The 24,040-nt window shown below is 37.4% G+C and overlaps 3 protein-coding genes across 3 annotated transcripts; all 3 read right to left on the bottom strand.

Moving 5' to 3' along the window:
- Positions 1-133: 133 nt before the first annotated feature.
- Positions 134-3,126, bottom strand: LOC131795992 (death domain-associated protein 6). Its single transcript, XM_059113634.2, has one exon. It carries the CDS (start codon positions 3,109-3,111, stop codon positions 205-207), a length of 2,907 nt encoding a protein of 968 aa, XP_058969617.2. The 5' UTR covers positions 3,112-3,126; the 3' UTR covers positions 134-204.
- A 1,550-nt stretch (positions 3,127-4,676) lies between these two features.
- On the bottom strand, positions 4,677-11,774 carry LOC131795995 (long-chain fatty acid transport protein 4-like). Its single transcript, XM_059113638.2, has 7 exons — positions 11,411-11,774; positions 10,431-10,819; positions 9,631-9,789; positions 9,398-9,467; positions 8,680-8,878; positions 7,357-7,729; positions 4,677-6,298 (listed from the first exon to the last, which is right to left on the bottom strand). Exons 1-7 carry the CDS (start codon positions 11,572-11,574, stop codon positions 5,724-5,726), a joined length of 1,929 nt encoding a protein of 642 aa, XP_058969621.2. The 5' UTR covers positions 11,575-11,774; the 3' UTR covers positions 4,677-5,723.
- A 4,120-nt stretch (positions 11,775-15,894) lies between these two features.
- On the bottom strand, positions 15,895-24,005 carry LOC131796041 (long-chain fatty acid transport protein 4-like). Its single transcript, XM_059113695.2, has 7 exons — positions 23,655-24,005; positions 21,215-21,600; positions 20,709-20,867; positions 19,775-19,844; positions 18,920-19,121; positions 17,598-17,970; positions 15,895-17,045 (listed from the first exon to the last, which is right to left on the bottom strand). The coding sequence occupies exons 1-7, from the start codon at positions 23,891-23,893 to the stop codon at positions 16,474-16,476; spliced, it is 2,001 nt and encodes a 666-aa protein (XP_058969678.1). The 5' UTR covers positions 23,894-24,005; the 3' UTR covers positions 15,895-16,473.
- Between the last annotated feature and the right edge of the window lie 35 nt (positions 24,006-24,040).

The following is a 24,040-nucleotide window of genomic DNA, read 5'->3' as shown; positions in this document are numbered from 1 at the left end:
GATTCTATTTCCTAGATGCCATGGAAACCAGCATAGGCATCAGCTTCTATGGGAGTTAGTCTTACATGGAGAGATCACCTTACCCAAAACCCATTATTCTACTTAGAAAACAACTACAATTGTTAAATTTGGAGCCAGCAACCTAAGAGCTTTAATAAAAATTTTTGGACACTAACACATTGAAACAGAACACACCACAAAAATTCACTTGATTATTTCACAATCACTGTCATCATCATCTGAGAGTACAATGGAGATAACTGTCCTTTCAGAAGTTTCCTGTTTCTTGATAGGAGAATTTCTTCCCATCTTGTTCAAAGAAAGCAGCAATCTCTTTGATGCTGTTGCTTCAATACCAGACTTATCACTATTGATACTTTGGTCTGGTGGGCTGTTTGCAAAAGAAACAGAAGGTTCATCCTTTTCAATTTTTGATAATCTATTGTTGCAATCAAAATTTAATTTATTGTTTATGGCCTCTGGGAGGTTACAAGAGGAAGATGGCTCATTTCCTCTAATTTCCAAAGTCGCTTCACAGAAACTTTTCAGTGGACTTTCAAAATCAAGCAATCCATTCTCTGCTTTCCTCTTCTTGGGGAAAATCCTGTGACCTTTAATTGATATAGGTTTAATATTGACAGTAAGAGGTGATAAAGTAAAGTTTACACCTTTTCTTTTCCTAGATGGAGTGGACTTTGGTGCATCATCATGAGAACCATTTTCCTTTGGAGATTTTCCAGCAACAACTTCTCTGTTGTCAACATCAGAATGAAAAGAAGAACCAGTTACATTGCCAATCACATCTTGTGCCTTATCATCAAAATCTTTAATAGTTGACAGTACAGGTCTTAGAAAAGACTTTGTGTCCTGCACTGAAGAATCTTCAGAGCTGGAGATTACTCGACTTGGGGAAGTACTGGTCTCTTGAGATTCAGACAAGGTCTCTACTAGTTTAGCAGCTAGCTCTTCCTCAATTAAAGTGATAACATTAGGATCTGATTTAACACTGGAAAGAGAAGACTTTGTCAAATGCAAAGAAGAATTGTCAATGTTTGATACTTTATGACTTGAGGAAGTACTACTCTCTTTGGATTCAGGAAAATTCTCTTCTGGTTCAGTTGTCAGACCTTCCTTATCAACAGTGATAACATGAGAATCTGATTTTGTACTGGAGGAAGGCTTAGTCTCCTGCAATGACAAATCATCAACACTTGATATCACATGACTTGGGGAATTATTAGTCACTGAAGACTTAGAAGAAGTCTCTACTGGTTCGGTTGTTAGATCTTCCTTAATTGCAGAGACAATATAACGATCTGATTTTGGGCTAGAATCGTTAGGTTGCTGATTTGTGGATACTGCACTGTTGTTAATCCTTTCTGGTGCTATAACAGCAGGCTGATCAGGTAATGTATTCTCTTTCCCACTAGTGCCTGTTTGCTCCAAAATTTCAACAACAGAGGGTTGAGAGGCACCATCCATTTTCACTATATTTTTGTGTTTCACACAAATTTCATTGCATTCAGACAGAGCTGAGGTAGGTAACTCAACAATAGCAGAGTTTTCCCACAGATTTCTATCATTTGATTGCAATGGAGTATTGTTTTCCATGTCAAGTTTAGTCTCAGTTTCTGTTTCTTTCTTCTTTCCTCTTAGTTGATGAGGAGACTTCATGGAAAAGTTTTGCAAGTCACTTTCATCGTCATCAAACCCTTCCTCCCTTCTGATCTTTTTTGTGCTGTCATTCATACCTTCTGTCAACCCAAAGTCATTGCATTCATTTTCACTAGAATCTGATGATTGTGTGACAGAAATGCAAGAGAATCTCTTTTTCATTGTGACTCTGTCACTCTTATCAGGTCTTTCCTCCTCAACATCACTGCTGCTTGAGGTATCAGTGCTATCATGAGCTTTCATGCGTCCATAGCGCACAAACTTTGTAAAAACTTCATCTAGATTCTTTTTGTTGACCTTCTTGTTTTCTTCCAACTTCTTGCGAAGTGCTAAGTCATTTATGGCAGGGTCATTACTGGCATTACAATCATCTGTGAGGTGACATCCAAAATTGAAATTAAAATCTCTCTTCCGTCTCTTCTGTAGAATGTTACCTATACACATGAACACTTCATCACTGATCTCATTGAGAGCTTGTGTTGACAGTTTCAAGCCATACTTTTTGTTTGCTTCTTGTATTACATTACTGATGTCAAACTTATCAGGAAAACGACCTTTCTTATTCTTTATGAATTTTTTTATGGCATGGTCTATCCCTGGTAGGCCCGTGGTTGGGCACTTGACTTCTTTCTCTGTTACCCTTCCTGTGTTGGGGGGTTTTCCCTGCACTCTACAGATCTTGTTCCAGATTTGATTAAATTTCTCTTTCAGACGACATTCTTGAATATATGTACTGTCACTCATATCCATTTCATCCAAACTCAACTCTGCTTGATTTAAAATCTGAATTCTCTCTGCCAGGTTCTTAAGCTTCAATTCCATTCTTTTGACAAGCTTCTTTCGTTTTCTAGGGGTAAGCGGTTGTTTCGAAGGACTTGCCATTTGTCTTTTCTTCTCATTAATTCTTCCATTAACAATACCACTTGAAGGAGGTTGAATAGAGCTTGTGCTGCTCGTTGAGGGGACAGCAGTCTCGGGAAGTTTCGCCCCCTTATCTGTTGTGAGATAGCCTGGTTCACTGTCCACTACAGTCAGTTCGATCGCTCTGTTTACGTCGCCTTCCACGCGAGTGAAGGGACTCACTGCTTGTCCATTTCCCGCGAAATGTACATCATTGGCTTTTTCGTCAACATTATCCACCTTTGAATCTGGCAAGAGAAGCTTACAAATATCTCCAGTATAAATGTAGCCATTTGACTTGTTCATTTCTCTCGTCCTCCATTTCAGAGCATTCTTGAATTTCACGGATGACACGAACTCGGACCGAGCCTCCGCGAATTTCAGCTTCAGGAAAAGCACCACATCGTTTTGGTCTACACATCTCTCAACTTTGGAAACAAATTCTTTAAAAAGTCCCTCGACGTCTTCATCTTCGTCTTCATCACCAGAGCTGACTAATATCGTCTCATTTCCAGAGGTGTTCTGTCTATCCGCCATGTTACATTCACGTTTAAAAATGATGGTGGTCATATGGGTCACTGTCATGCAATTTTTGGTCGCGCAAGTTGCGTATCGGATGCGCATTAAACACTCCTTATAAGTGCATAATGACCAATTAAGGTAATAGTAAAGACAATACAATCCCAAATATGGAAACTTAGAAATTGGGCCTTGTGAATAGCTGAATCAAATTTATTCAAATTATCTCTAGATAGAGTATCATATAACTGAAAGTAATAATTCAAGAAAGGAAATGCTAAAATGTGAGGGCATTGAGTCCAAAACAGGGAGAGCGATGCAAATTCTTCTCCTAATTACTTGATGGTACATGTGATAAGTTATGCCAAACTTTGTGTATGGATTAATTAGGAAATACTTCTTTGACTGTGAACATATGAAAATCATATATGTAAAATTTGAATTAAGAAAAGAATGTGATAGCTATCTTTGCAGTGATGAACACTAATCAAGCAGTTGTGAAAACAAGGCTTAAAAAAATTCAAGCCTGTATGGGATTTGAACCCAAAATATGAAAGCGATCTTCACAGTAATGAACACTACTAAAGCAGTAGTGAAAACATTAGGCCTGAAAAAAATTCAGGCCTGTAGGGGATTCGAAACCATGACATCTGTGACATTGGTTCTATCAGTATCAAGTGTACAAAGAAAAATATTAATTACAAGTTAATTTACAAGGATTAAAAGTTGATTCAAAATCAAATTCTTTGAATTAACATCATGAGAATTCAGTAAATGGTTTGAACCCAGGGGTAACATGTAATAGTGTAGTTTGATCATTCGGGTGAGTGTTGTCCTGAGAAGGACTGTTGTTGGTAATGGTGACTAACATTTTGACAACCTGAGCAGAAGTAATCATCAGAGTCAAGTGAAAGGCTGTTGTCAGTCAAATGTACTTAGTCCAGTTTGTATAAACTGATTGGTCAGTTTTGCCGTGATGTTATTGGCTGTAAGACTCAAGTGGAATAAGTCAGTTGTGATTAGACTGACCTACACCACTTGAGTCTTACAGCCAATAACATCTTGTCAAAACTGACCAATCAGTTTATACAAACCAGACTAAGTACATTCGACTGACAACAACCTTTCACTTGACGTTGATGATGACTTCCGCCCAGGTTGTCAAAACATCAGTCACCATTACTGACAACAGTCCTTCTCAGGACTACACTCAACTGGACAATCAAACTGCATTATTGCTTCGTGAGAATTGTATGGCAAACAGTAAGGAAAACATTTGTAACGAGATCTCATGAGTAATAGGATTAACTGAAGAAAAACATATTGCTTCCTTTAGCATTATAATAGTTGTCCTATGATGCATTCAAAAAGAAATCCTTAACGACCTTGTTTAATGTTCCTGTGACTGCATGACAGTTTCAATGCTACAAAAACAAATTCAATTGGTTCTAACTGATTCTCTGATGTACTGGAAAATATCATCAGTGGGGGATTTTAATTCTGGTTCTTCATCCCATGTTGTTGTGTACATAGTTTTAGATTTTTATTATTTTAGTGGCAAGTGTGACTGATCACAGAACACATAGCAGAAAATTGTTTTTATTGCTACATTATAATTAAATTTACATGTCACACCAAACATATATACATATGAATAAAGGGGGTAAGTTTCTATAATTAGAAACTGTGGTGCTGGGTTGGTGGGAGAGTACAAAAAGATAATTTAGTTTTACTAAATTAGTTGGTTATGTATGAGTTTCTATTAGAAGCTGATATTTTGAAGGTTTATAGCCCTTTTTCAGAGCAAATGATGAAGGACTAATGCTCAAAATACTGCTTAAGAAACTCCTTACAGTGGCCTATCTACAATATCAACTTAAATGATAAAAACCAAATTTAAGGGCTCTCAGCTCACTTTTTCCTAAGAGTTTCCTTTTTGTGACCATCAATTGTAAAATAGAGGCCATTAAAAAATGTTTGTACTCCTTTTTTTCCTTTTTCTATCTGGTGGTTGATTGGCCAATTGATGACTTTCGTTGCAATTTTAGTTGCCAAATATATTTTAACTTGCCAGAGTGACCAAAATGGTCGCAGCTTGGAGCACTGAATTATTTATATATAAATATGTCTTTTGATACATTGCACTGAAAAGCAAAAGACAGAATAGAAAGAGTAACTTATGACTCGATTATACAGCTATTACCTTGCTTTTCTTTATAATTTCATTGTATATATGCAACAAAATATCTTGTTCCTGATATGTCAATGTCAAACATAAACAAAGAAACAGACATGCAATTTTCCAAACGGTTCAACAGTGCTACAAGATGTGTACACCCATGATGTATGAAGTAGCATTTAAAAGTGATTTTGTTGGAAAATGAAAGACAAAAAACACATGAACTATACTCCTACATTTTATGACATGTGAATCATCATAGTACTGAAAACATACGTATGTGAATTATTGAATTTAAGGTAATAATAACTATTAGCAGTCAACCTGCAGGAAATCATGTACAAAGCCCGGAAACCTAGTGAAGAGTTTAAGTTTTGGAATGGTATTGTGGTTCTGTACAGAAGTTGCACAAGTATATAACTAAAAATGAAAAACATGTATATACAAAATCCTACATTCTGATTTCACCGCTAACAATTTTAGCATACTTTCCTTCATCCAAATCTACATATTGCTTTACTTGTGAATCAAAATAAAAAAGTTTATCCTTCACCACTCCTACATCAAATCCTTCTTGTCTTAACTTAGTTTTCTGAAGTTTAAATGTTCCTGTAAGACTTACATCACCCAGGATTATTCGCAAGAATATGGGATGAGCATAAATTGGTAATTTTTCTTTCAAGCCCTGAACAAGAGAGCTCAAGTCAATGCCTTTGTTGTGTGGATCTGCAATGGCAGCCATGCCAGCTCTTCCTTCAGTGCCAGGGATTTTGACACCATAAACCACCACATCACGAAGACTCAGTATATTGCTCATTATTGCCTCCACTTCAGCTGTAGAAACATTTTCTCCTCGCCAGCGAAATGTATCTCCAATGCGATCATGAAAATAAACATAACCATACTCATCCTTGATGAGAAGATCTCCAGTTAGGAAATATACATCTCCCTTCTTAAAAATGTTGTGGCCAAGTTTCTTTGCAGTTTCTTGTTGGTTCAAATATCCATCAAATGTAATGCCTCTCTCTGCAAAGGAGATAGCAAATATTACTGTCATCAAGTAAAAAATCCATAACCTATATCATGACGCACTAGCATAGCAAACACAAATAATGCATTCTTCTTACTATACATTATTTGCCTCCTTCCCCCTTCCCTCACCATGGGGACCTTCATAAAAAACAGACAAACCATCTAATGGGCAGTAACATGAAATCACCAAAATTTGCATGGCCTGAGAACAGAAACCACACAAGAAAATTATCTAAAATTTCATTTGGAAGTCAATGCTGTGCACAAACCCTATGCCAAAGTTAAGATGTGGAGCTGTTAGAGACAGTAACCACATCCAGCTGTTTGCAGTTAAAGATACAGACTGATAAAGATACAGATACAGATCTTTATTGAAGCTTCCTGAATGGGTTTTTAAGCATCAATACAAATGGTTTAAAAAAATAAAGCTAAAATTAAAGAATATAAAACTATAGTTACAGCTAAATATATATATATCAGATTGAAGAATAAAATCATAGGAATTTGGGATCCTGTCTTGACTGCTTTAGTCCCTAAAGTTGAACTGTAGTAACCTAAATCTGTTCTCTACCAGACTGATAATTACTTATACAGACTGATAAGCAATTTTTCCTTGCAGTATGAATATGATATTGAGCAAACAGGTGATTGGAAGGAAGAAATACAACAACTTGGAACTAACAATGTAAGAAATGTGAATCAGAAAGTAACAAGAATTACAACTGAGATCTTGAGCATGAGAGGGTTAAACACTTATTGGGCTTTTTTTTTTAATTTGAAAGCAAACACAGTTTGGAAGTAATCGAGAAAGACAACATCTGTGTTCTATTGTAAAAAATAAATCTCTTCTTGTAAGTACGAAAGTAAAGAGCACAAATGAATTGAGTTCCAGATCTGTTTTACCAGCAGTGTGTTAGCTAGAATTAACACCAATAACATTATCGTCCTGTCTTCATAAAAAAAAAACACAAAAAAACGAACAAAACATTGACACCCCTAACAATAACCAGTCAGCAATGCATGTGGTGTAATATCAGAGAATGAAACACTACCTTTGACAATTTTTCCAACTACAAGTCCAGGTTCCCCAGTATTTGCTTGGATTGCCAGCCCATTCTTATCTCTAAGCAACTCACCAGTAATGGGGTCAACTTTAATAAAATAAAATGGAAGCAACTTTGGGAAAATAACTGAGACAAAACCACAGGCACATGGGGTATAATCAATGTTGAAAAATGCCACATTTCCTTCAGTAGAACCATAAAGCTCTCCAATCTTGCTGATACCAAAACGAGACTGGAATTCATTCCATATTTGAGGCCGTAATCCATTGCCAAATGCAACACGTACTGAGTGTTGCTTCTCTGATGGTGAATATGGTTGGGCTAGCAGATAGCGGCACAGCTCACCAATATACTGGATCACCTGACAGAGAAAAGCTATATAGTTATTCTGGAATAATTTTATCAGTTTATCTCTAATCCTATATCTCTTTTTTATCAATTCAAATATCTGAGGAGTTTTCATTCATAACAATGATGAAATATCATTCTCAATGCAATCTTGTTAAAACTTTACCCCCTATGAGTGTCTAGCATCAGATTTCTCCTGACAATATCACCCCAGAATAAAACATTAAGGTCAAGAGAATAAAGGAATGATAACCAACAAAAAAAATGTTTGATTGCTAGACAAATTCTCCTTGTCAGCACCTGAGGAAACATATGAAGAACAGTAGGGAGAAAATTTTCGGGTTGAAGAGGTTAATACAGTATGCACCCCAAACTTTCTGTCATACCCCCACTGCTGCTGTGGCTACCAGTTTCCTACTCATAGGGTTCAAAATGAGCTTATTTGCACAAGTACCAAGTGGTGATTTAACTTTTTTGTTTCAATCACCAGATGGAATATTATGGTCACCAAAAGATGTTGAATTTAAAAATTTTCAGCTCCCAATGAATTACATAAAATTGAAGTTTTATATATGCAAATGTTTCTTTCCTTCAAAAATATTCCTTTTGCTCATGTACAATCACCAGTTGATTGTACAGAAGTACAACAGAAAAATTTTGCAAATTTTGTTTCTTGAGTGTTAAGGCATCAAGTTAAATGCTGGCTGGCAGCCAGCATTAGGTAATTTTTCTGCTGCACATGTTTAAAGCATCGTGGTTTCCTACACTTATCTTGTGTTCTCCCAACCTCCCGCGTGTTTACATCAGGCTATGTAAACATGGAAACCATTTTACATTTCTTTTATAAAATAACTAATGAAAGAGGAATGAAAACCATGTTTACATACACTCATGTAAAATGGTTTTATGGCCAATTAGAACGTGCATACTATTTGAATTATTTTATAAAATTTAGCTACTTACTGTTACTTTATGCTCAATACATTCCTCCCAAAATTTAGAAGCAGAAAATTTTTTTCTCAGAACCAATGTGACTCCTTGTAAAAGACAAGCTCCCACACCAAGTGCTCCTCCTCCAGAGTGATATAATGGTAGAGTACAGTACATGATGTCCTTGGATGTAATATTGTACAGAGAGGGAACACAGCTGAATCTGAAGAACCTGAAGGAACAAAAGGTAAAGTGTACCATGTAACACATGACTGTATATTGGTGTGGACAGAAGGATGTGCAATAGCTTAAAGTACAAATTTCCTGAATGCCCCAATTATTTCAAGTCCCTGAAGTCAAAAATTCTTTCACAACATGATTAAATATTTAATGAAATGTCCATAGGCACACATTCAAGCAGCAATATGGGCTTGTTAGGGCAAGAATTTAAACCTTTAACTCTTGAGAGGGACTTGCACCAAATTTCTCCAAAGAATATCACCCCTGAATCAAACATTAAGGTCACAAGAAAAAAAGAAATGATCTCTGACTAAAGAAGGTTTTGATTGTTATTGAAAACAAATTCTCCTGGTCAGCACCTCAGAAAATGTACGGAAAAGGGCAAAGAGAATATGGATGCTGATGTTAGGGTGTAAAGGGGTTAACAGAGTAAGGAAGAGGGGAAATGAGGGAATCAATGACATCATCAACATTGTTGTCAAACATAAATCCATTGTTGTATCATTTCTACCTCTGATGAGTTATTACTGCGGCTTTAGGATATCCAGTTGTTCCTGAAGTGTAGATATACATCAGTGCATCTGTAAGAAATGAGAATATACCCAAGAGAATTAAAGAGTGAAGAGGGCTGTGTTGGTACAGTAGAAAGGGGAGAGAATTCAGATTCTTGAATCTTGAAAATGCACAAACCACATGATCAATATATTTCTTACACTGGATACTCCCTGAAAAATGACAACTAACCTTCAAACATCTGTGTTTCATCAGCAGGTGGTGGTTTCAAGGGACTTCTTTCCAATTCCCGAAGCAAGCTCTTAGCTGAAGCCTCAGAACAAGGAGATGTTCCAAAGTTGTACAGCTCCACATCCTCTGGTAACTGACTACGAACATCTCTCACAGCGACTGCACAGTAAAAGATAAATTACTGACAAATTTATCATGAACCTGATACTCAGAGGGCAGTCAATGTTACTCTAAATTTAACCTTACTTTGAAATTCTGGTATAATTATAAATAATAGTATACATAAGGTCTAGCAAAAGAAAAAAAAATAATGAACCCTAATTTCTTGTTAGTGTACTCATGATTTAAACAAGCTAGAGTGGTCTCAATAGTATGTCTTCTGTAAAGTTGAAAAGCATTATGAAAGCCTCATGTCTTAATTGATATGTCTGTGTTTTTTTAATTAAAGTTCATAGTTAAAAGATTTATTTTCATTATTTTTTTATTTTATTATTTTATTTTTCTTGGCTGACACCATTATGTTAGCATTGAACCCACTTCCAACCTCTCATGCAAAGGTTACTTCACTTAACCTTTTAACTCCCATGAGTGACCAAGACAGAATTTCTCCTTACCATATCAATACAATATCAACCAAATAAGTGATGAGAATAAAGAAAATGTCAATTTGGGAATAATTGGTTGATCCAAGACTCAGTTCTCTGAACTATTATCATAAGAATTGTATGGTTGATGGTTAGGAGAATTACAAATTTGGTCTGGGAGTTAAAGGGTTAACAAAGAAGACATGATCTTTTCACCTGAAAGATCACTTCCAAAGATTACTGCCTTGGGATCTGCAGCAGATATGCAATGCTTCAGAGACTCTAGTCGAAGGTTGTTGTTAATGAGGGCAGTTATCACACCAATCTTAGACAAACCCAGCCATATGCAAACAAACTCAGGGCAGGAATGCAGAAAGACAGCCACTACATCTCCCTTTTTGTAGCCCTGTGACTTGAAATAATTTCCAATTCTGTTGGAGAAATCCTCCACATCTTGGAATGTCCAAGTTGTCTGTTCAAATATGAAGGCTGCTTTCCCCGGATGTTTAGACACTGTTCCTCGAAATAAGTCAGCAACAGTCACATTTCCCTTCTTCTGAATTCTTTTGACTCGAATACTAATCTTTGCAACCAAGTAAACGACCCTGATGGTAAATATTGGTTTTTTAAGATAAAAGTGAACTCAATAATTAAAATAAAACTATATGGAGTTTATGTCGTAGAGACCCAGAGACCTACAGACTGAAAGACCTAAGGAGCTAAAGAGCTACAGAACCACAGAGAATGAGACCCCATAGGGCCTGAGCCCTTAAAGACCCTCAGACATCGCGTATGAGCCGAAGTTTTCCCTTTGCGTGCCATGTCAGACATGTCTGGTACAAGCGTTCATTGGTTCGATTTCGAAGCTGACCACTAACTCTACTAATTCCAAATATAAACAAATTACAGAATCGTGTACAAATACTCGAACAGAATTCTTGCCAATAGAAGTTGTTTTTTTTTCATCTTATTCCTTAACCTTAAATTATACGCTCCATCCATTGAATACTTTACGCAGCATAGTCAGACAAGAATAAATTCACCGATGTTTAATAACATCAGGACGAAAATATTTGTACAAAGCTTATAGTGATACTTAATTGTTTCTTTTATCTCCAGTGCTCATTTTTAGTTGGGTCGGAGTTGTGTTAGTACACGAATTTTTCCTTCGTATGAGGAGAGACAGCAGGTCTTACCTCAGATCACGCAAAATTGTACGAAAGAACACCCTTGGAAAAGACTTTCCACCTGACGCAAGAAACGCCCCAAATAGAAGACATGGCAACAACAACCAAGAGAGGCGTGTGTAGTAAATTACGAACGAAATGCCAGCAACGACTACCGGCCAAGTGTAAGCCATTTTGTCTTTCGTGCAGACGTTCCTTGAGCTAGAAAGATGAAGAAGACGCCTGGTAGCTAGTCAAATAGGTTCATAGAGCCAAATATCACTTTCTACTCCAGCTAAAAGGTTACTTAGTACTACATGTATTAGGTGAGGTATGTTGTAGTAGGTGAGGTATGTCATGATTACAATCTACTGTCAATCATTCAAATGAAGGAAGCTATTGTTACCAATGATACGCATCAAATACTGAACAAAATCAAGTGTCTGCTTTCTACTGGCCAAGGAAAAGCGTGAGCCATGGCATGTGTGATGCATACGCCACTTCTTGTTTGTTTAAAATGAACACACTCGTGTACTACTACAACAACAACAACAACAACAGTGTAATCAGACGCTCTGCAACAACGGAATGTCAAGTGAATCGATGGATAGTCCCAATTATTCAGATAGTCCCAAATTGATATTTTGAAATAACACTCCCTTGAATGATTTTATTTTATGAAAAACAGTTTAAAGTTCCACCGACTTATTTTAAGGGAGAAATTTTTAAAAGTTTGAAAATTCAATTTTTACCTAATTAAATATGCATATTTTTGTGTTTCTTACGGCGGCCACTGGAAACGTAAAAACCAGTGGGGTCCGTCAAAATAGAGTCAACTTCAGTTGCTAAAAGCGGTATCTGGGGTATCTTGTACGTTTCATTTCATTACAATAATTATATTTCCTTTAACTTCCAATGTTATAATTTCCATCCTGAGAGTTTCAGCTCTGGGAATTAAATTATCCTCCACCAGTGAATAAATACTTTCGACATGTATGCGCCACTCGAAGCAGTGGATTTTCTATTTTTGGAGTTCAACAAAAACTGAAACGTTGAAATGAAATCACGATTAACCCGAATTTTTTTCTTTTTTTGTGTTTTTTTTTTACTATGGTGCTTTCAACTGACCTCACGAGGGATCGTAAGGATCCGTAAGGGCCTATACTGACCCTATATCAGTAAACAACAAGTGAACAAAGCACCTTATTGAGTACAAAATTTGGTGCCATTAGATCTCAGCCTGACTTAACACCTTTTCCGATTGATGCATTGCTGAATATGATTTTTAAACAACAACGAAACTTGAGGTTTGAGGGTGCATCCGAGTCAGGCGAAAAAGATTAGGAGATATCGATCATTAAAACGAAAAGCAACGCCACGAAGCATTCGCTGAAATATTAAGCGTCACGCGATTGATCAAAATGCAGTGTCAAAGTTTTTTTTCTGGGATCCCCGGGGCAAGTATATGGCGAAAAGTTGTTTCGAAGTCCAAAAAAAAAACGGTTTTGGAGACAGATCCGCGCTTTTTAGCCGCTGTTTCATCAAAAATGGATTGAAATAATGTTGATACGAGGGAAGTGTAAAGCTTTTATTCATACTTGGTACCATTTTTAATAAACGATTTCCGGCGTCTGAATATATACCTCCCCAAAGGAAAGAAGTCGTTGTCAGCGAAAATGGAAATTGTTTTAACAGAGCTGTTGCCCTTCAGAGGGATGAAATAGGCAATGAGAAACATGAGGAAATCCCCACGTCAAGGGATTGTTTGTTTGAGAAAAATCGCAAGGTTTTCGAACAGCACTCTTCTCCTAGAACTCCCTCAAGGATCCGGCTTATCAGGAACAGTAAGATCACGGGAACTCGGACAGAAACGGTGGACATATATATTCAGTTGTGCATCGCTCCTAAAGAGACCCATTTTTACCTACTCGTCGTCGCAGAAGAAATGGTTCAGATTTGAACCAATTATCAATGCTGATCCATTCTCATTGATCACAGCAAATAAGCAACGTTGGTGTTTAACCACTTTAATGCATCACGATAATATTATGCTCAAGCAAAGCATTTCATTCTGTTGCTACCTCGAGGTAGCTGTTGTAGCAATTTTTTGAATTGGTAACCGGTCAAGTCGCCCGAGAGTCATCTTGCCCGAAGTCGCCCAAAACCTGAGTCATGTTGCCCGAAATTTTATTAATGTCGCCCGAAAAAAAAAGTCAAGTCGCCCGAAGAAACAGATACTAAAAACATCAGAATTTCAGACTGTATATAGGCAATGACGTTGAGAAATTTTTTATCACTAAAGCGCTCTTTGTTTCCGACAACACCATGAAGATTCTTAAAGCGTTGTTTGTTCCGAACAACAAAGGGAAACGTTGTTCGTTTCCAACAACAAAATGAAGCGTTGTTCGTTTAGTATGTACTCGTTCCTTTCTCATGGACGTTTCGTAAACTTGAGAAACTTTTTCTTTGTTTCTAACAATACCATGAAGACTTTGACTACATAGAAATCGATCGTATGCTTGGAATTGAAATATGTTTGAGTAACGATTCTAAAAGGGTTGTTCGTTTCTAACAACAAAGGGAAGCGTTCTCCGTTTCTGACAAAAAAATGAAACGTTGTTCGTTTGGTATGTACTCGTTTCTTACTCACGGACATTTCGTAAGCTTGAGAAACTCTTTCTTGTTTCTAGAAATGCCATGAAGACTTTGACTACACAGAAATCGATTGTATGGTCAGAATTGAAATACGTTTGAGTAACGACTCTAAAAGCGTTGTTTGTTTCTAACAACAGAGGGAAGCGTTGTTCGTTTCTATAACAACAAATGCACGGATGCAACGTAACATACAAGTAAAGTTCTGTTGTGTCTATTTGTGACTTTCTAAATAATAACAGATGAAAACACCTGGTGAACGAATGTAGATTGTCGCGTTCGACAAGTCGGTAAAAGGTAAAGCGAGTAACATACAAATAAAGTTATGTTGTGTTTTTTGTGAACATCGTAAACATCGTAACATTAAAAATTAACTTGTTGTCTTGCGTAAGGTAAGTGTGATATTTTTAAGAGATCAGTCTTGTTTATGCTTGTGACTTTTTTCACAGTAGTAGTCTGATCTGCTGATAGCATCATTTCCCTTAGGATCAGAATAGGCATAAATTATGTAGTTGTGTTCTGGCGGTCGCATGTATATTTTGATCCGATCAAAGTTTACATGAAGAGGGTAAAGTTAGCTACAGTACGAATACGAACTAATCAAAATGAGCATTCACCCTTACATTGGGTGTGATGTCGAAGTTAGACCACGCCAACAAGCCCTACAATGTGATTACGGTCGATCATATGGCCTTTCTGACCATATGATCGATTTCTGTGTAGTCAAAGTCTTCGTGGCTTTGTTAGAAACCAAGAAAAAGTTTCTCAAGCTTACGAAATGTCCGTGAGTAAGAAACGAGTACATATCAAACGAACAATGATAACAATTTCTCAACGCGATTGCCTATTAACTGTCTAAAATTCAGATCTTTTTAGTACTAAAAACATAACTAAAAAAGCGACATAACTAAAAATTTCGGGCAACATGACTCAGGTTTCGGGCGAGATGACTCTTAGGCGACTTGACAGTAAATCTTTGAATTACTAAGCCAGGATAAAAAGCGAGAAGTGTACTTAATACACTTCAATAAGACTAAAAAGGCTTTATAATTTTCTTATTTCATTGCACTTCCATTTTTGTGAGACCTTTCTCTCATGCAACAAAGCTTTCTACGTTTTACGATTTTCCGTCATTCCACCGTGCCATCTTTCCTGAAATATTAAACTGAAATAATCCCATTTTGCAGCTTCCTCGCTTCGCAAATTTAGAGGCTTTCTTGTGCATAATTTGCCGATAAAAACAGTAAAATTCCGACATTAGTGTCCAAACTCCAAAAAGACCCTAACCCAAAATAAAAAATCGGCCACCAGTGTCTAAAATAGAAAAACAGGCACTATTGTCCAAAATCCAAAATCGGCAACTAGTGCCCAAAATTCATAATCGGCCTCTAGTGTCAAAAATCCAAAATCGGCCACTCATATCCAAAATCCGAAATCGGCAACTACCGTCAAAAATAAAAAATCGGCCATTTGTGTCTAAAATTAGAAAGCAACCACTATTGTCCAAAATCTAAAATAGGCAACTAGTGCCTAAAATCCATAACCGGCCATTTACGTCCAAAATCCAAAATCTGCCAATTGTGTCCGAAATCAAGAATCAGTCACTAGTGTCCAAAATAACCAAAGAATGCAACTAGTGTTCAAAATCCAAAATCGACCACTAGGGGACCAAAATCCAAAATCGGCCATCAGTGTCCAAAATACAAAATCGGCCACGACTGTCCAAAATAAAAAACGGCCACCATTGTTCAAAGTCCAAATCGGCCACTAGTGTCCAAAATCCAAAATCGCCACTAGGGTCCAAAATCGAAAATCAAACAGAATAGCTAAAATAGATAGAATAGACAAAATAAAGAGGCTAAGACTTCATGTTGCTGTTGATAAAACGCGTATATGTGGAGAATCTATTTATTGTTGGAGAATTTAATTTTTCAGAGCTGAAACTTTAAGGGTGGGAAGTACAGCAGTGAAAGCCAACGGAAATATCATTTTTGTAATCAAATGAAAAGTTCCTGATACCGTTTTTAGCAACTGAGGATTCCTCCATTTTGATTCACTGCACTAGTGACAAGTTGGAAAGAAAATAACGCAAACGATTAAAACATCCCTTTTAAGTAGAAGTATGGTATAGTTCTTTGGCAAAGTATTGTCTTTGCTGGGTAGTTTTACGTTTCCGGTGGCCGCCGAAAGGAATATGCATATATGATTATCGTAGAATAACGGATAACATTGGAAGAACTCGTGCTAAAACTAGTCCCGAGTATAGACTGTACCAGTGTACTGTTTTCCACTTCTTAAGGGGCGTGACTTTCCTTTTGCTAGATAGCGTTCTTAAATTCTATTTTCAAGTATTTTGGGTTCTGACCCGTTTGTTAAATTAAAAGTTCTGCTTTTCACTATAATTGTAACAGAGTTCCTAAACGAAAAAATATCTATACTTTCTATATTCTGATCTCGCCACGAATTATTTGCTCATACTTGATCTCATCTAGGGCCAGGTACGTTTTCTCTTTGCTATCAAAGTAAAACAGTTGATCCTCTATAACTCCGATATTAAAGCCCTCGTTTCTCAACTTGGACTTTTGAAGTTTGAAAGTTCCCGTTAAGTCGACGCTGTGAACGATTCTGAGGAACATGGGACAGGCGTAACTCGGGAGAAGTTTCTTCAAACTGGCAGCTAGCTCCATAAGATCGACCTTGCATTCAGGATCAACTATGGCAGCCATGCCCGCCCGCCCTTCAGTGCCTGGGACCACGACGCCGTAGACAACAACATCGCGAAGGCCTACCACTTTGCTCATCACCGACTCCACTTCGGCCGTCGATACATTCTCACCACGCCATCGGAACGTGTCGCCGGTGCGATCGTGAAAATAAATGTAGCCGAGCTCATCTCGGACGACTAAGTCTCCGGAAAGGAATGCTGCGTCGCCTTTGCGGAAAACGTCGTGAGCAATTTTCTTTTTGGTTTCAACCGAGTTTAGGTATCCGTCAAAGCGCAGGGAAGGATCACCTACAGGTGGCGTAAAGGAAAGTGACAAGATCAAATCGAAAACTCTTCTAACTGACGCCTTACACCTTTTAGAATGTATGTTTTGAGAATTTTATGTGAAAGGACGATATCATATGACAATATATTGTTTGTGAATGAAAGTGATCTACGCAGTAATGTGCACTACTTAGGCAGTAGTGAAATTAAGGCCTGAAAACACATGACCAGTGGAAACCTCGAGGCAAAGCCTATTGTCATACATGATACTGTCTAGGGAAGTTTATGTGGATCAATATCAGTATCTGGGCAACTGCCCACCTACCCCTCCCCTAACCCAACAACAGTCAAGGTTAATGTTGGGTTAGGGGAGGGGTAGGTGGGCAGTTGCCTAGATACTGATATTGATCCACATAAACTTCCCTAGACAGTATCATGTATGACAATAGGCTTTGCCTCGAGGTTTCCACTGATCATGTGTATCTGCTGCGCCTTCTGATTTGCAAATTGTGATAATTAGGCTTTTCCTCATATTTCCTTCGATCACCTGATAACCACCCCTCACCAAATAATTACCCCTTGAGCTCTTTCCAACAATCTGTCCAACTTCCCCGGGCTTTGTTCTCACAGCCAGTCCATCCGGACCGCGCACTAGTTCACCTGTTTCGGGATCAACTTTGAAAATCACTACAGGATAGACGGATGGTAAGATCTCAGACACGAATCCACATGCACCGGGGGTACTGTCAATGTTTATCACAGAGGCCGTCCCCTCTGTGGAACCGTAAAATTCTCCAATCTCCTCTATACCAAAACGTGTCTGGAATTCTTTCCATATCTGAGGCCGGAGGCCGTTACCAATCGCCAGGCGGACAGAGTGCTTGTTTTCTGAAGGACGATGAGGTTGGGACAAGAGATATCGGCACAGCTCACCAATGTATTGAACGACCTGTGAGTAAGAGAAGGAACCCATTGACGATACTACAAACCGTATTCTGCGACGCGCATCCCAAAAATATAAATTTGAAAAGATAGGGAAAAAAACTTCCAAAGTTGTAAGAATGAACGAAAAAGGAACACAGATAGCTGAAAGTGAAGAATCTCTGACATAGATTACAAACTAAAAACTTTGAAAATGTAGAATCTGATACTTTACGACAGCCATTCAAAAAGTACTCTACCACGAATTATGTCCAAAAAAAAACACTTTGAGTATAGAGACAAAAGATAGCAACAACAACAACAACAACAACAACAATAATAATAATAATAATAATAATAACAATAATAATAATAGTGGTTTATTAACAGTGTATCCACCCGGTGGCTTTTCACCTGTTAAAAACTACAATATAAAAAACGAAAAACTGCAATATACTACAGAAAAAAAAAAGAAGGAAGTCTACAATATAAAAAGAAATAGTATCGGACTATTAAAGGATATTGTATAAAAATGTAACAGAGATTGCTAATAGTAAGATAAGAATACATAAGAAGAAAGGAGATAGCGGGAAATTTATTTGAAGCAATACTCCTCGGGGAATGGGAGGGAATAGGCACGAATACACTGCATTTCCAGCGCAAGTCGATTAAGCATGACATTTACAGCAACAGCAAAGCCTGCAATCTTGAAGGCAAAATATTTTAATCCCGATGCGGGAGCCAAACGGCTTAGGACTGGGGACAATAAATTCAATTATTGCTGTAGCTTGTACACATCAATCTCTAGTTCTCTATTCTGCGAGGGATATCTCCTGAGGAAAGCTCTGAGGAGTCAAGGGAAGAGACCCAAGAATGACCACTAATTCTTGAAAATTCCACGCTCATTTGTGAACCTCGGCAAATGCGTAGTTTTACGATTACAGGCCTTGAACATTGAAGATACAGAACACACTTACCGTAGCCTTTGTTTCAATGCAGTCATCCCAGAAACTGCTGGCAGAGAATTTGCGTCTTAGCGCTAACGTACAACCACCTACGAAACACAATCCAACACCCAATATTCCAGCTGCACTATGGTACAGTGGCATGGAGCAGTAAACTACATCATCACCGCGCACCTTCAGTGCACAGACCACCCCGTATGAATTTCTGAAGAATCTAAAATAAAGAAAAAACGATCTCGGTTAAGGTGGCTTTCAACACTTCACATTCAATTTACACAAAGTTGATTATGAATAAATGAAAATCATATATGTGAACGGCAGATTAAAAAATTAATGAAGGCGATCTTCGCAATAATGAAAATTATCTGAGCATCTGAGCAGTAGATAAAAACAAGGCTTGAAAAAAACTCAGGATGAGGTTCAACCTATCACCTTTGCGATCTCGGTGCATAACTCTGATGTCGCAAAAGTTATGGGTCCAAATTCCGTACAGGCCTGAATTTTTTTCACACCTTATTTTCACCATTGCAAGTAGTTTTCATTTCTGCGGAGATCGCTTTCATCCATCACTCTAAGTTTTTGATGCTTGTGGAGACTACTCAGACGGGTGGCGAATCTCCGGTCACGAATCTAAAACGCAGGTCACGGGTCGCGGGCACCAATAAAATTGAGTATGTTAAGGGAAACTTAACGGTTGTCTGTTCCATGCCTTTTGCTGTCCTGCCATTCAACATCTCTAAACAAACCCAAAGTCATCAGCTATGCAGCCTGACAGCATAAAATTATCTCTGTGTATGTACACTTTGTTTTTAAATGTTCTTGCTAAGAAATTCTTTCAATTACTCGTAAACATTCAAGTATGTATACCTGGCACTTGTTACAACAGCCGCTTTGGGTAATCCAGTCGTCCCAGATGTGTATATATACATTAATACATCTGATTTGAAAATTAGAAAGGTAAATACATAAAGGAAATGATATGAAAATCATAGGGAAAAGTTATTAGTTAAATTAAGAGATGAATACTCTCTTAGTTACATAGACAAAAGTATCATTTACTGCTGAATCAGAATATAGGTGAAAAATACGCAAGAGGTTGAAGATTTAACAACAAAATAAACCAGACAGGGCTGAAATCTAGAACACCAAGTGTGCAGCCATACATCATTGACCCCCAAGAGCAATTGGCACCTGATTTCTACTTACAGTATCATTGTTGAATCAAACAATAAAGGTCATGAAAATAAAGGAAATGGTCACCAACTGAAAGAGCTGTTAATTGTTTAACAAGTTCCTCTGGTCAGCATCTTAGAAAATGTAAAGAGAACAGTTGGGAGAATATTAATACTGATGTTAGGGTGTAAAAGCTTAACCCTTTAACTCCCAGAAGTGATTTACATGTAACTTCTCCCAACAACATCCGTACATCATCCAACAAACAGGTAATGAGATAACTCAAACTTATCAGTTGGAGATTGTTATCATGGTATAACACCAAATTCTTGTCACTAAATTACAAGGAAATGTGAAACAGCTAGATGGGAGAATTAACAATCAGATCTTGGGAGTTAAAAGGTTAAGCATTAACCTCTAGGTAACCATATCTGCCAATATTTCACTGAGAAACTGCCAAAAATTTTTGTTATTGAGCAGATATCCAAGCTCAATGAACTCAAGGATATATAAATGCAAGTGTGATCTCTTGTGACGTACAACCCCACACTATCCACAACCTCTGGTCAACAAATTACTGTGGACAGCATTTACTTCTTAAATACATAGAATCATCTTATTTCAATACCAGCATGAGATTTAGGATGATTGACTTCAGGCATTGTAGGTGAACTTGCTTCAATTTCCTGGTTCAAATGAACTACAGAGGCCATGGAAGTTGATTTAACTCCAATGGAGTAGAGCTCTACAACTTCTGGAATTTTTGTGCGAATTTCCTTTATAGCATCTACAAAAAAATATCAACAATATGTTAATTCCAAGGATGTTTTCAACTGACTGCTGATGGGAATAATTAATTAACCAGGAAACATTAAGAGGAAACTGTGGGAAAGAAAAAATAGAGACACCGGTGAGAGAGATGACAAATGTCTTATTGTGTTCATGTTGACTTCAGAATAAACTCACAATCAATGACTAAAGGGTTTGGGACATTTCACTTTGTTTTCCACCATTTGGGACAAATTAATTTTTATACTAACTGATTCACTATTTTCCTCCAATCAACCATGGAACAGACTCCTCCCCCTTACATGTTTCACCCTGTCTCAAATAAGACACATCTAAATATATTACCTGACAGATCTGTACCAAAGATCACAGCTCTAACAGAAGCTACAGATATACAGTGAAAAAGTGAATCCACTCGCAGATTGGTGTTGATAAGTGCTGTAACTACACCAAGTTTGGATAATCCAAGCCAGATGCAAATAAACTCAGGACAGTTCTCCAAGAAAAGGGCTACCACATCGCCTTTCTGGTATCCCTGTGCCTTGAAAAAATTTGCGATCCTGTTTGAATATTCATCTACTTCTTTAAATGACCACATTCTCTTTTCAAATATAATGGCGGCCTTTTGGGGATGCTTGGACACTGTTTCCTGAAACATATCAGAAACTGTCCGCTTGTTCTTGACATGTAATCGAGTGGTGATAAGCAGATTAGCAAAACGTGAAATACCCCTGATGAAGAAAGAAGAATAGTAAAGAATGGTAAAGAAAGTAAGATAACAAATGAAGTCAGTCTGATACTATGCCACATTCCCATAACTTAACCTTAACACCATAATGTCTGTATACATAACCTCCATACTGTTCTCTATACATTCCCTGTGGTGCTGACTTGGAGAATTTGTTGAACAAATGATGAACTTCTTTAGTCGGTGATCATTTCATTTTTTCTTATGACCTCAACCCTTTCCCATGAGTGACCAAGATAGAATTTCTTCTTACGATATCAAAACAATATCCACCAGATAAAGGATGAGAATAAAGAAAAATATCAATTTGAGGATAATTAGCTGATCCAATACTAAATTCTCTGAACTAACATTATAAGAATTGTATGGTTGACAATAAGGAGAACTACAAATTTTATCTGGGAGTTAAAGAGTTAATGAGTGATTCAGGAGTGAATCAGGGAGAAATTTGACCCTAATCACTCTTAGGGGTCAAAGGCTTAAGTCTGCACGCAATGAGTAGCACAATGGTTATTGCACTTGACCATGCATTAACCCTTTAACTCTCAGAAGTGATTGACATAAAACTTCTCCCTACAATATCCATACATTATTCAGCAAATAGGTAATGAGAATATTCAAACTTATCAGGTAGAAGCTGCTATCTTGATGTGGCACCAAGTTCTCATAACTAATTTACAAGGAAATGTGTAGCAGCTAGAGGGGAGAATTAACAATCAGATCTTGAGAGTTAAAGGGTTAATACACAAGTTCGAGCCATTGCCAATTTACTGTGTTGTGTTCTTACAAGGGTTTCAAACTGTTTTGAAGTAGGCCTCAGACTCTACAAAGGTAAGTGACTGTAAAAAGTTCATTAAGGGCCTAAAGGTAATTACTTTGAACAGAGTAACTGGCGTCATGTTATCAAGTAGCCGGCAGACCTTTGGTGGTCACCAGCTTGTTTTGAAACATCTGTTCTTTGGCAGGAAACATAATTCTCCCAGTGTCTCTCTTCACCAAGGACTACAAATGGTTGCTCTGAAACTGTCAAAGTAACCTAACATAATACTAAAAAGTTTCCCACCCAGGGTCGAGTGATGATACTTTTAATCACCTTATGGTATTGAAATTGGAATAAACTCCTTCTGGCTCACAAGCCACAAGCTGATTAACAGTGTACATTTAACACTTAATCTTGCATGTATCACCTTAGAGGGAAGGGAGATAAGGTATAAAGGAAGTAACCATGCCCGTTAATCTTGACTATAGCAAACAAATTAAAAAATGAAGGATCAACCCTCTTCATCTCATTATTAAAACTAATACAATCAAGTAAATAGACCTTCCTTGGTTATGTGGAATAATATAAAAACTCAGATCATGTGAATATAATAATTATTATTAATTACTTTCAAATGGATGTAGGAATCAAAGTAAAGGCCCTATGAACCATTCTCTATTCAAACTTGCACAAAGAGTTGTTATAAGTCAAAGACAAAGTTCCTTCTTCAAAGACTAAACAACAAACATAACTATGCTATTACATGTTTGGAAGATTTCCTCACAGCCCCATACTTCCTTAAACATACAGTTCTTGGACAAAGAAAACATTATGGCAAAAACAAAAGATTGCCTTAGAAACTAAGGCTTTTTTTTGGAATAGTGTGGGGTTATACGGAAATATTTCCTTGTGTTTTCAGGAGATGAATTCAATGGCCAATTCAAGGGTATAATGAAAAGTGATAAAATCACATGTATACGAAATGGGAAAGCTGGATAAGTTTGAATGACCAAATTAAAATATCAAATCATACAGGGTTCAATAAATTATGCAAATTGTTTCAGATCAGACTAAGATAACCGTATATCATAATCGTTTCATCAGTAACCGACATGTCATTTTAAAGGCACAAAAGCAAAAGCGAACGAATGAGCTTAGGTTCGAGCGGTAAGCTGGCATACGTACTGCAGCTGTTTTTCGATCGACTAATTTTCCGTTGTGTCGAGTTTCAGGCCATATTGTAAGTAGGAAAAACGCATCGAAACAAACACACCTACCTTATATCGCGCAAAATTGTTCGGAAGAAAACTCGCGGAAAATCCTTTCCCCCAGATGCCAAAAACGCCAGAAACAGGAGAACAGGAAAAACGATGAATGGAAGCTGAAAATATACAACGATCACGGCAAAACTAGCCACAACTGCAGCCCAGATGTAATACATTTTTCTTGATTTCAAGTGACGGACAACTCGAGTTGGAAAAGACAGCTTTTTTAAACAATATGTCCCTTCCAGCATGAATCCGCATTCCACAGTTAGCACGCGCACTAATATAGTAGTGTAGAAATGCAAGTACTTTTCTCGTCAAGCAATTAAATTGATAATGTGGCGACTGTCTTCGACGATAAAGTATCGATTGTCACCAGCGGTACGATTGACTATTGA

This window comes from Pocillopora verrucosa, chromosome 4, assembly GCF_036669915.1.
Source record: "Pocillopora verrucosa isolate sample1 chromosome 4, ASM3666991v2, whole genome shotgun sequence".
Taxonomy (NCBI): domain Eukaryota; kingdom Metazoa; phylum Cnidaria; class Anthozoa; order Scleractinia; family Pocilloporidae; genus Pocillopora; species Pocillopora verrucosa.
Note: the sequence above shows the minus strand (reverse complement) of the source record. Positions and strands in the feature narration are given on the sequence as shown.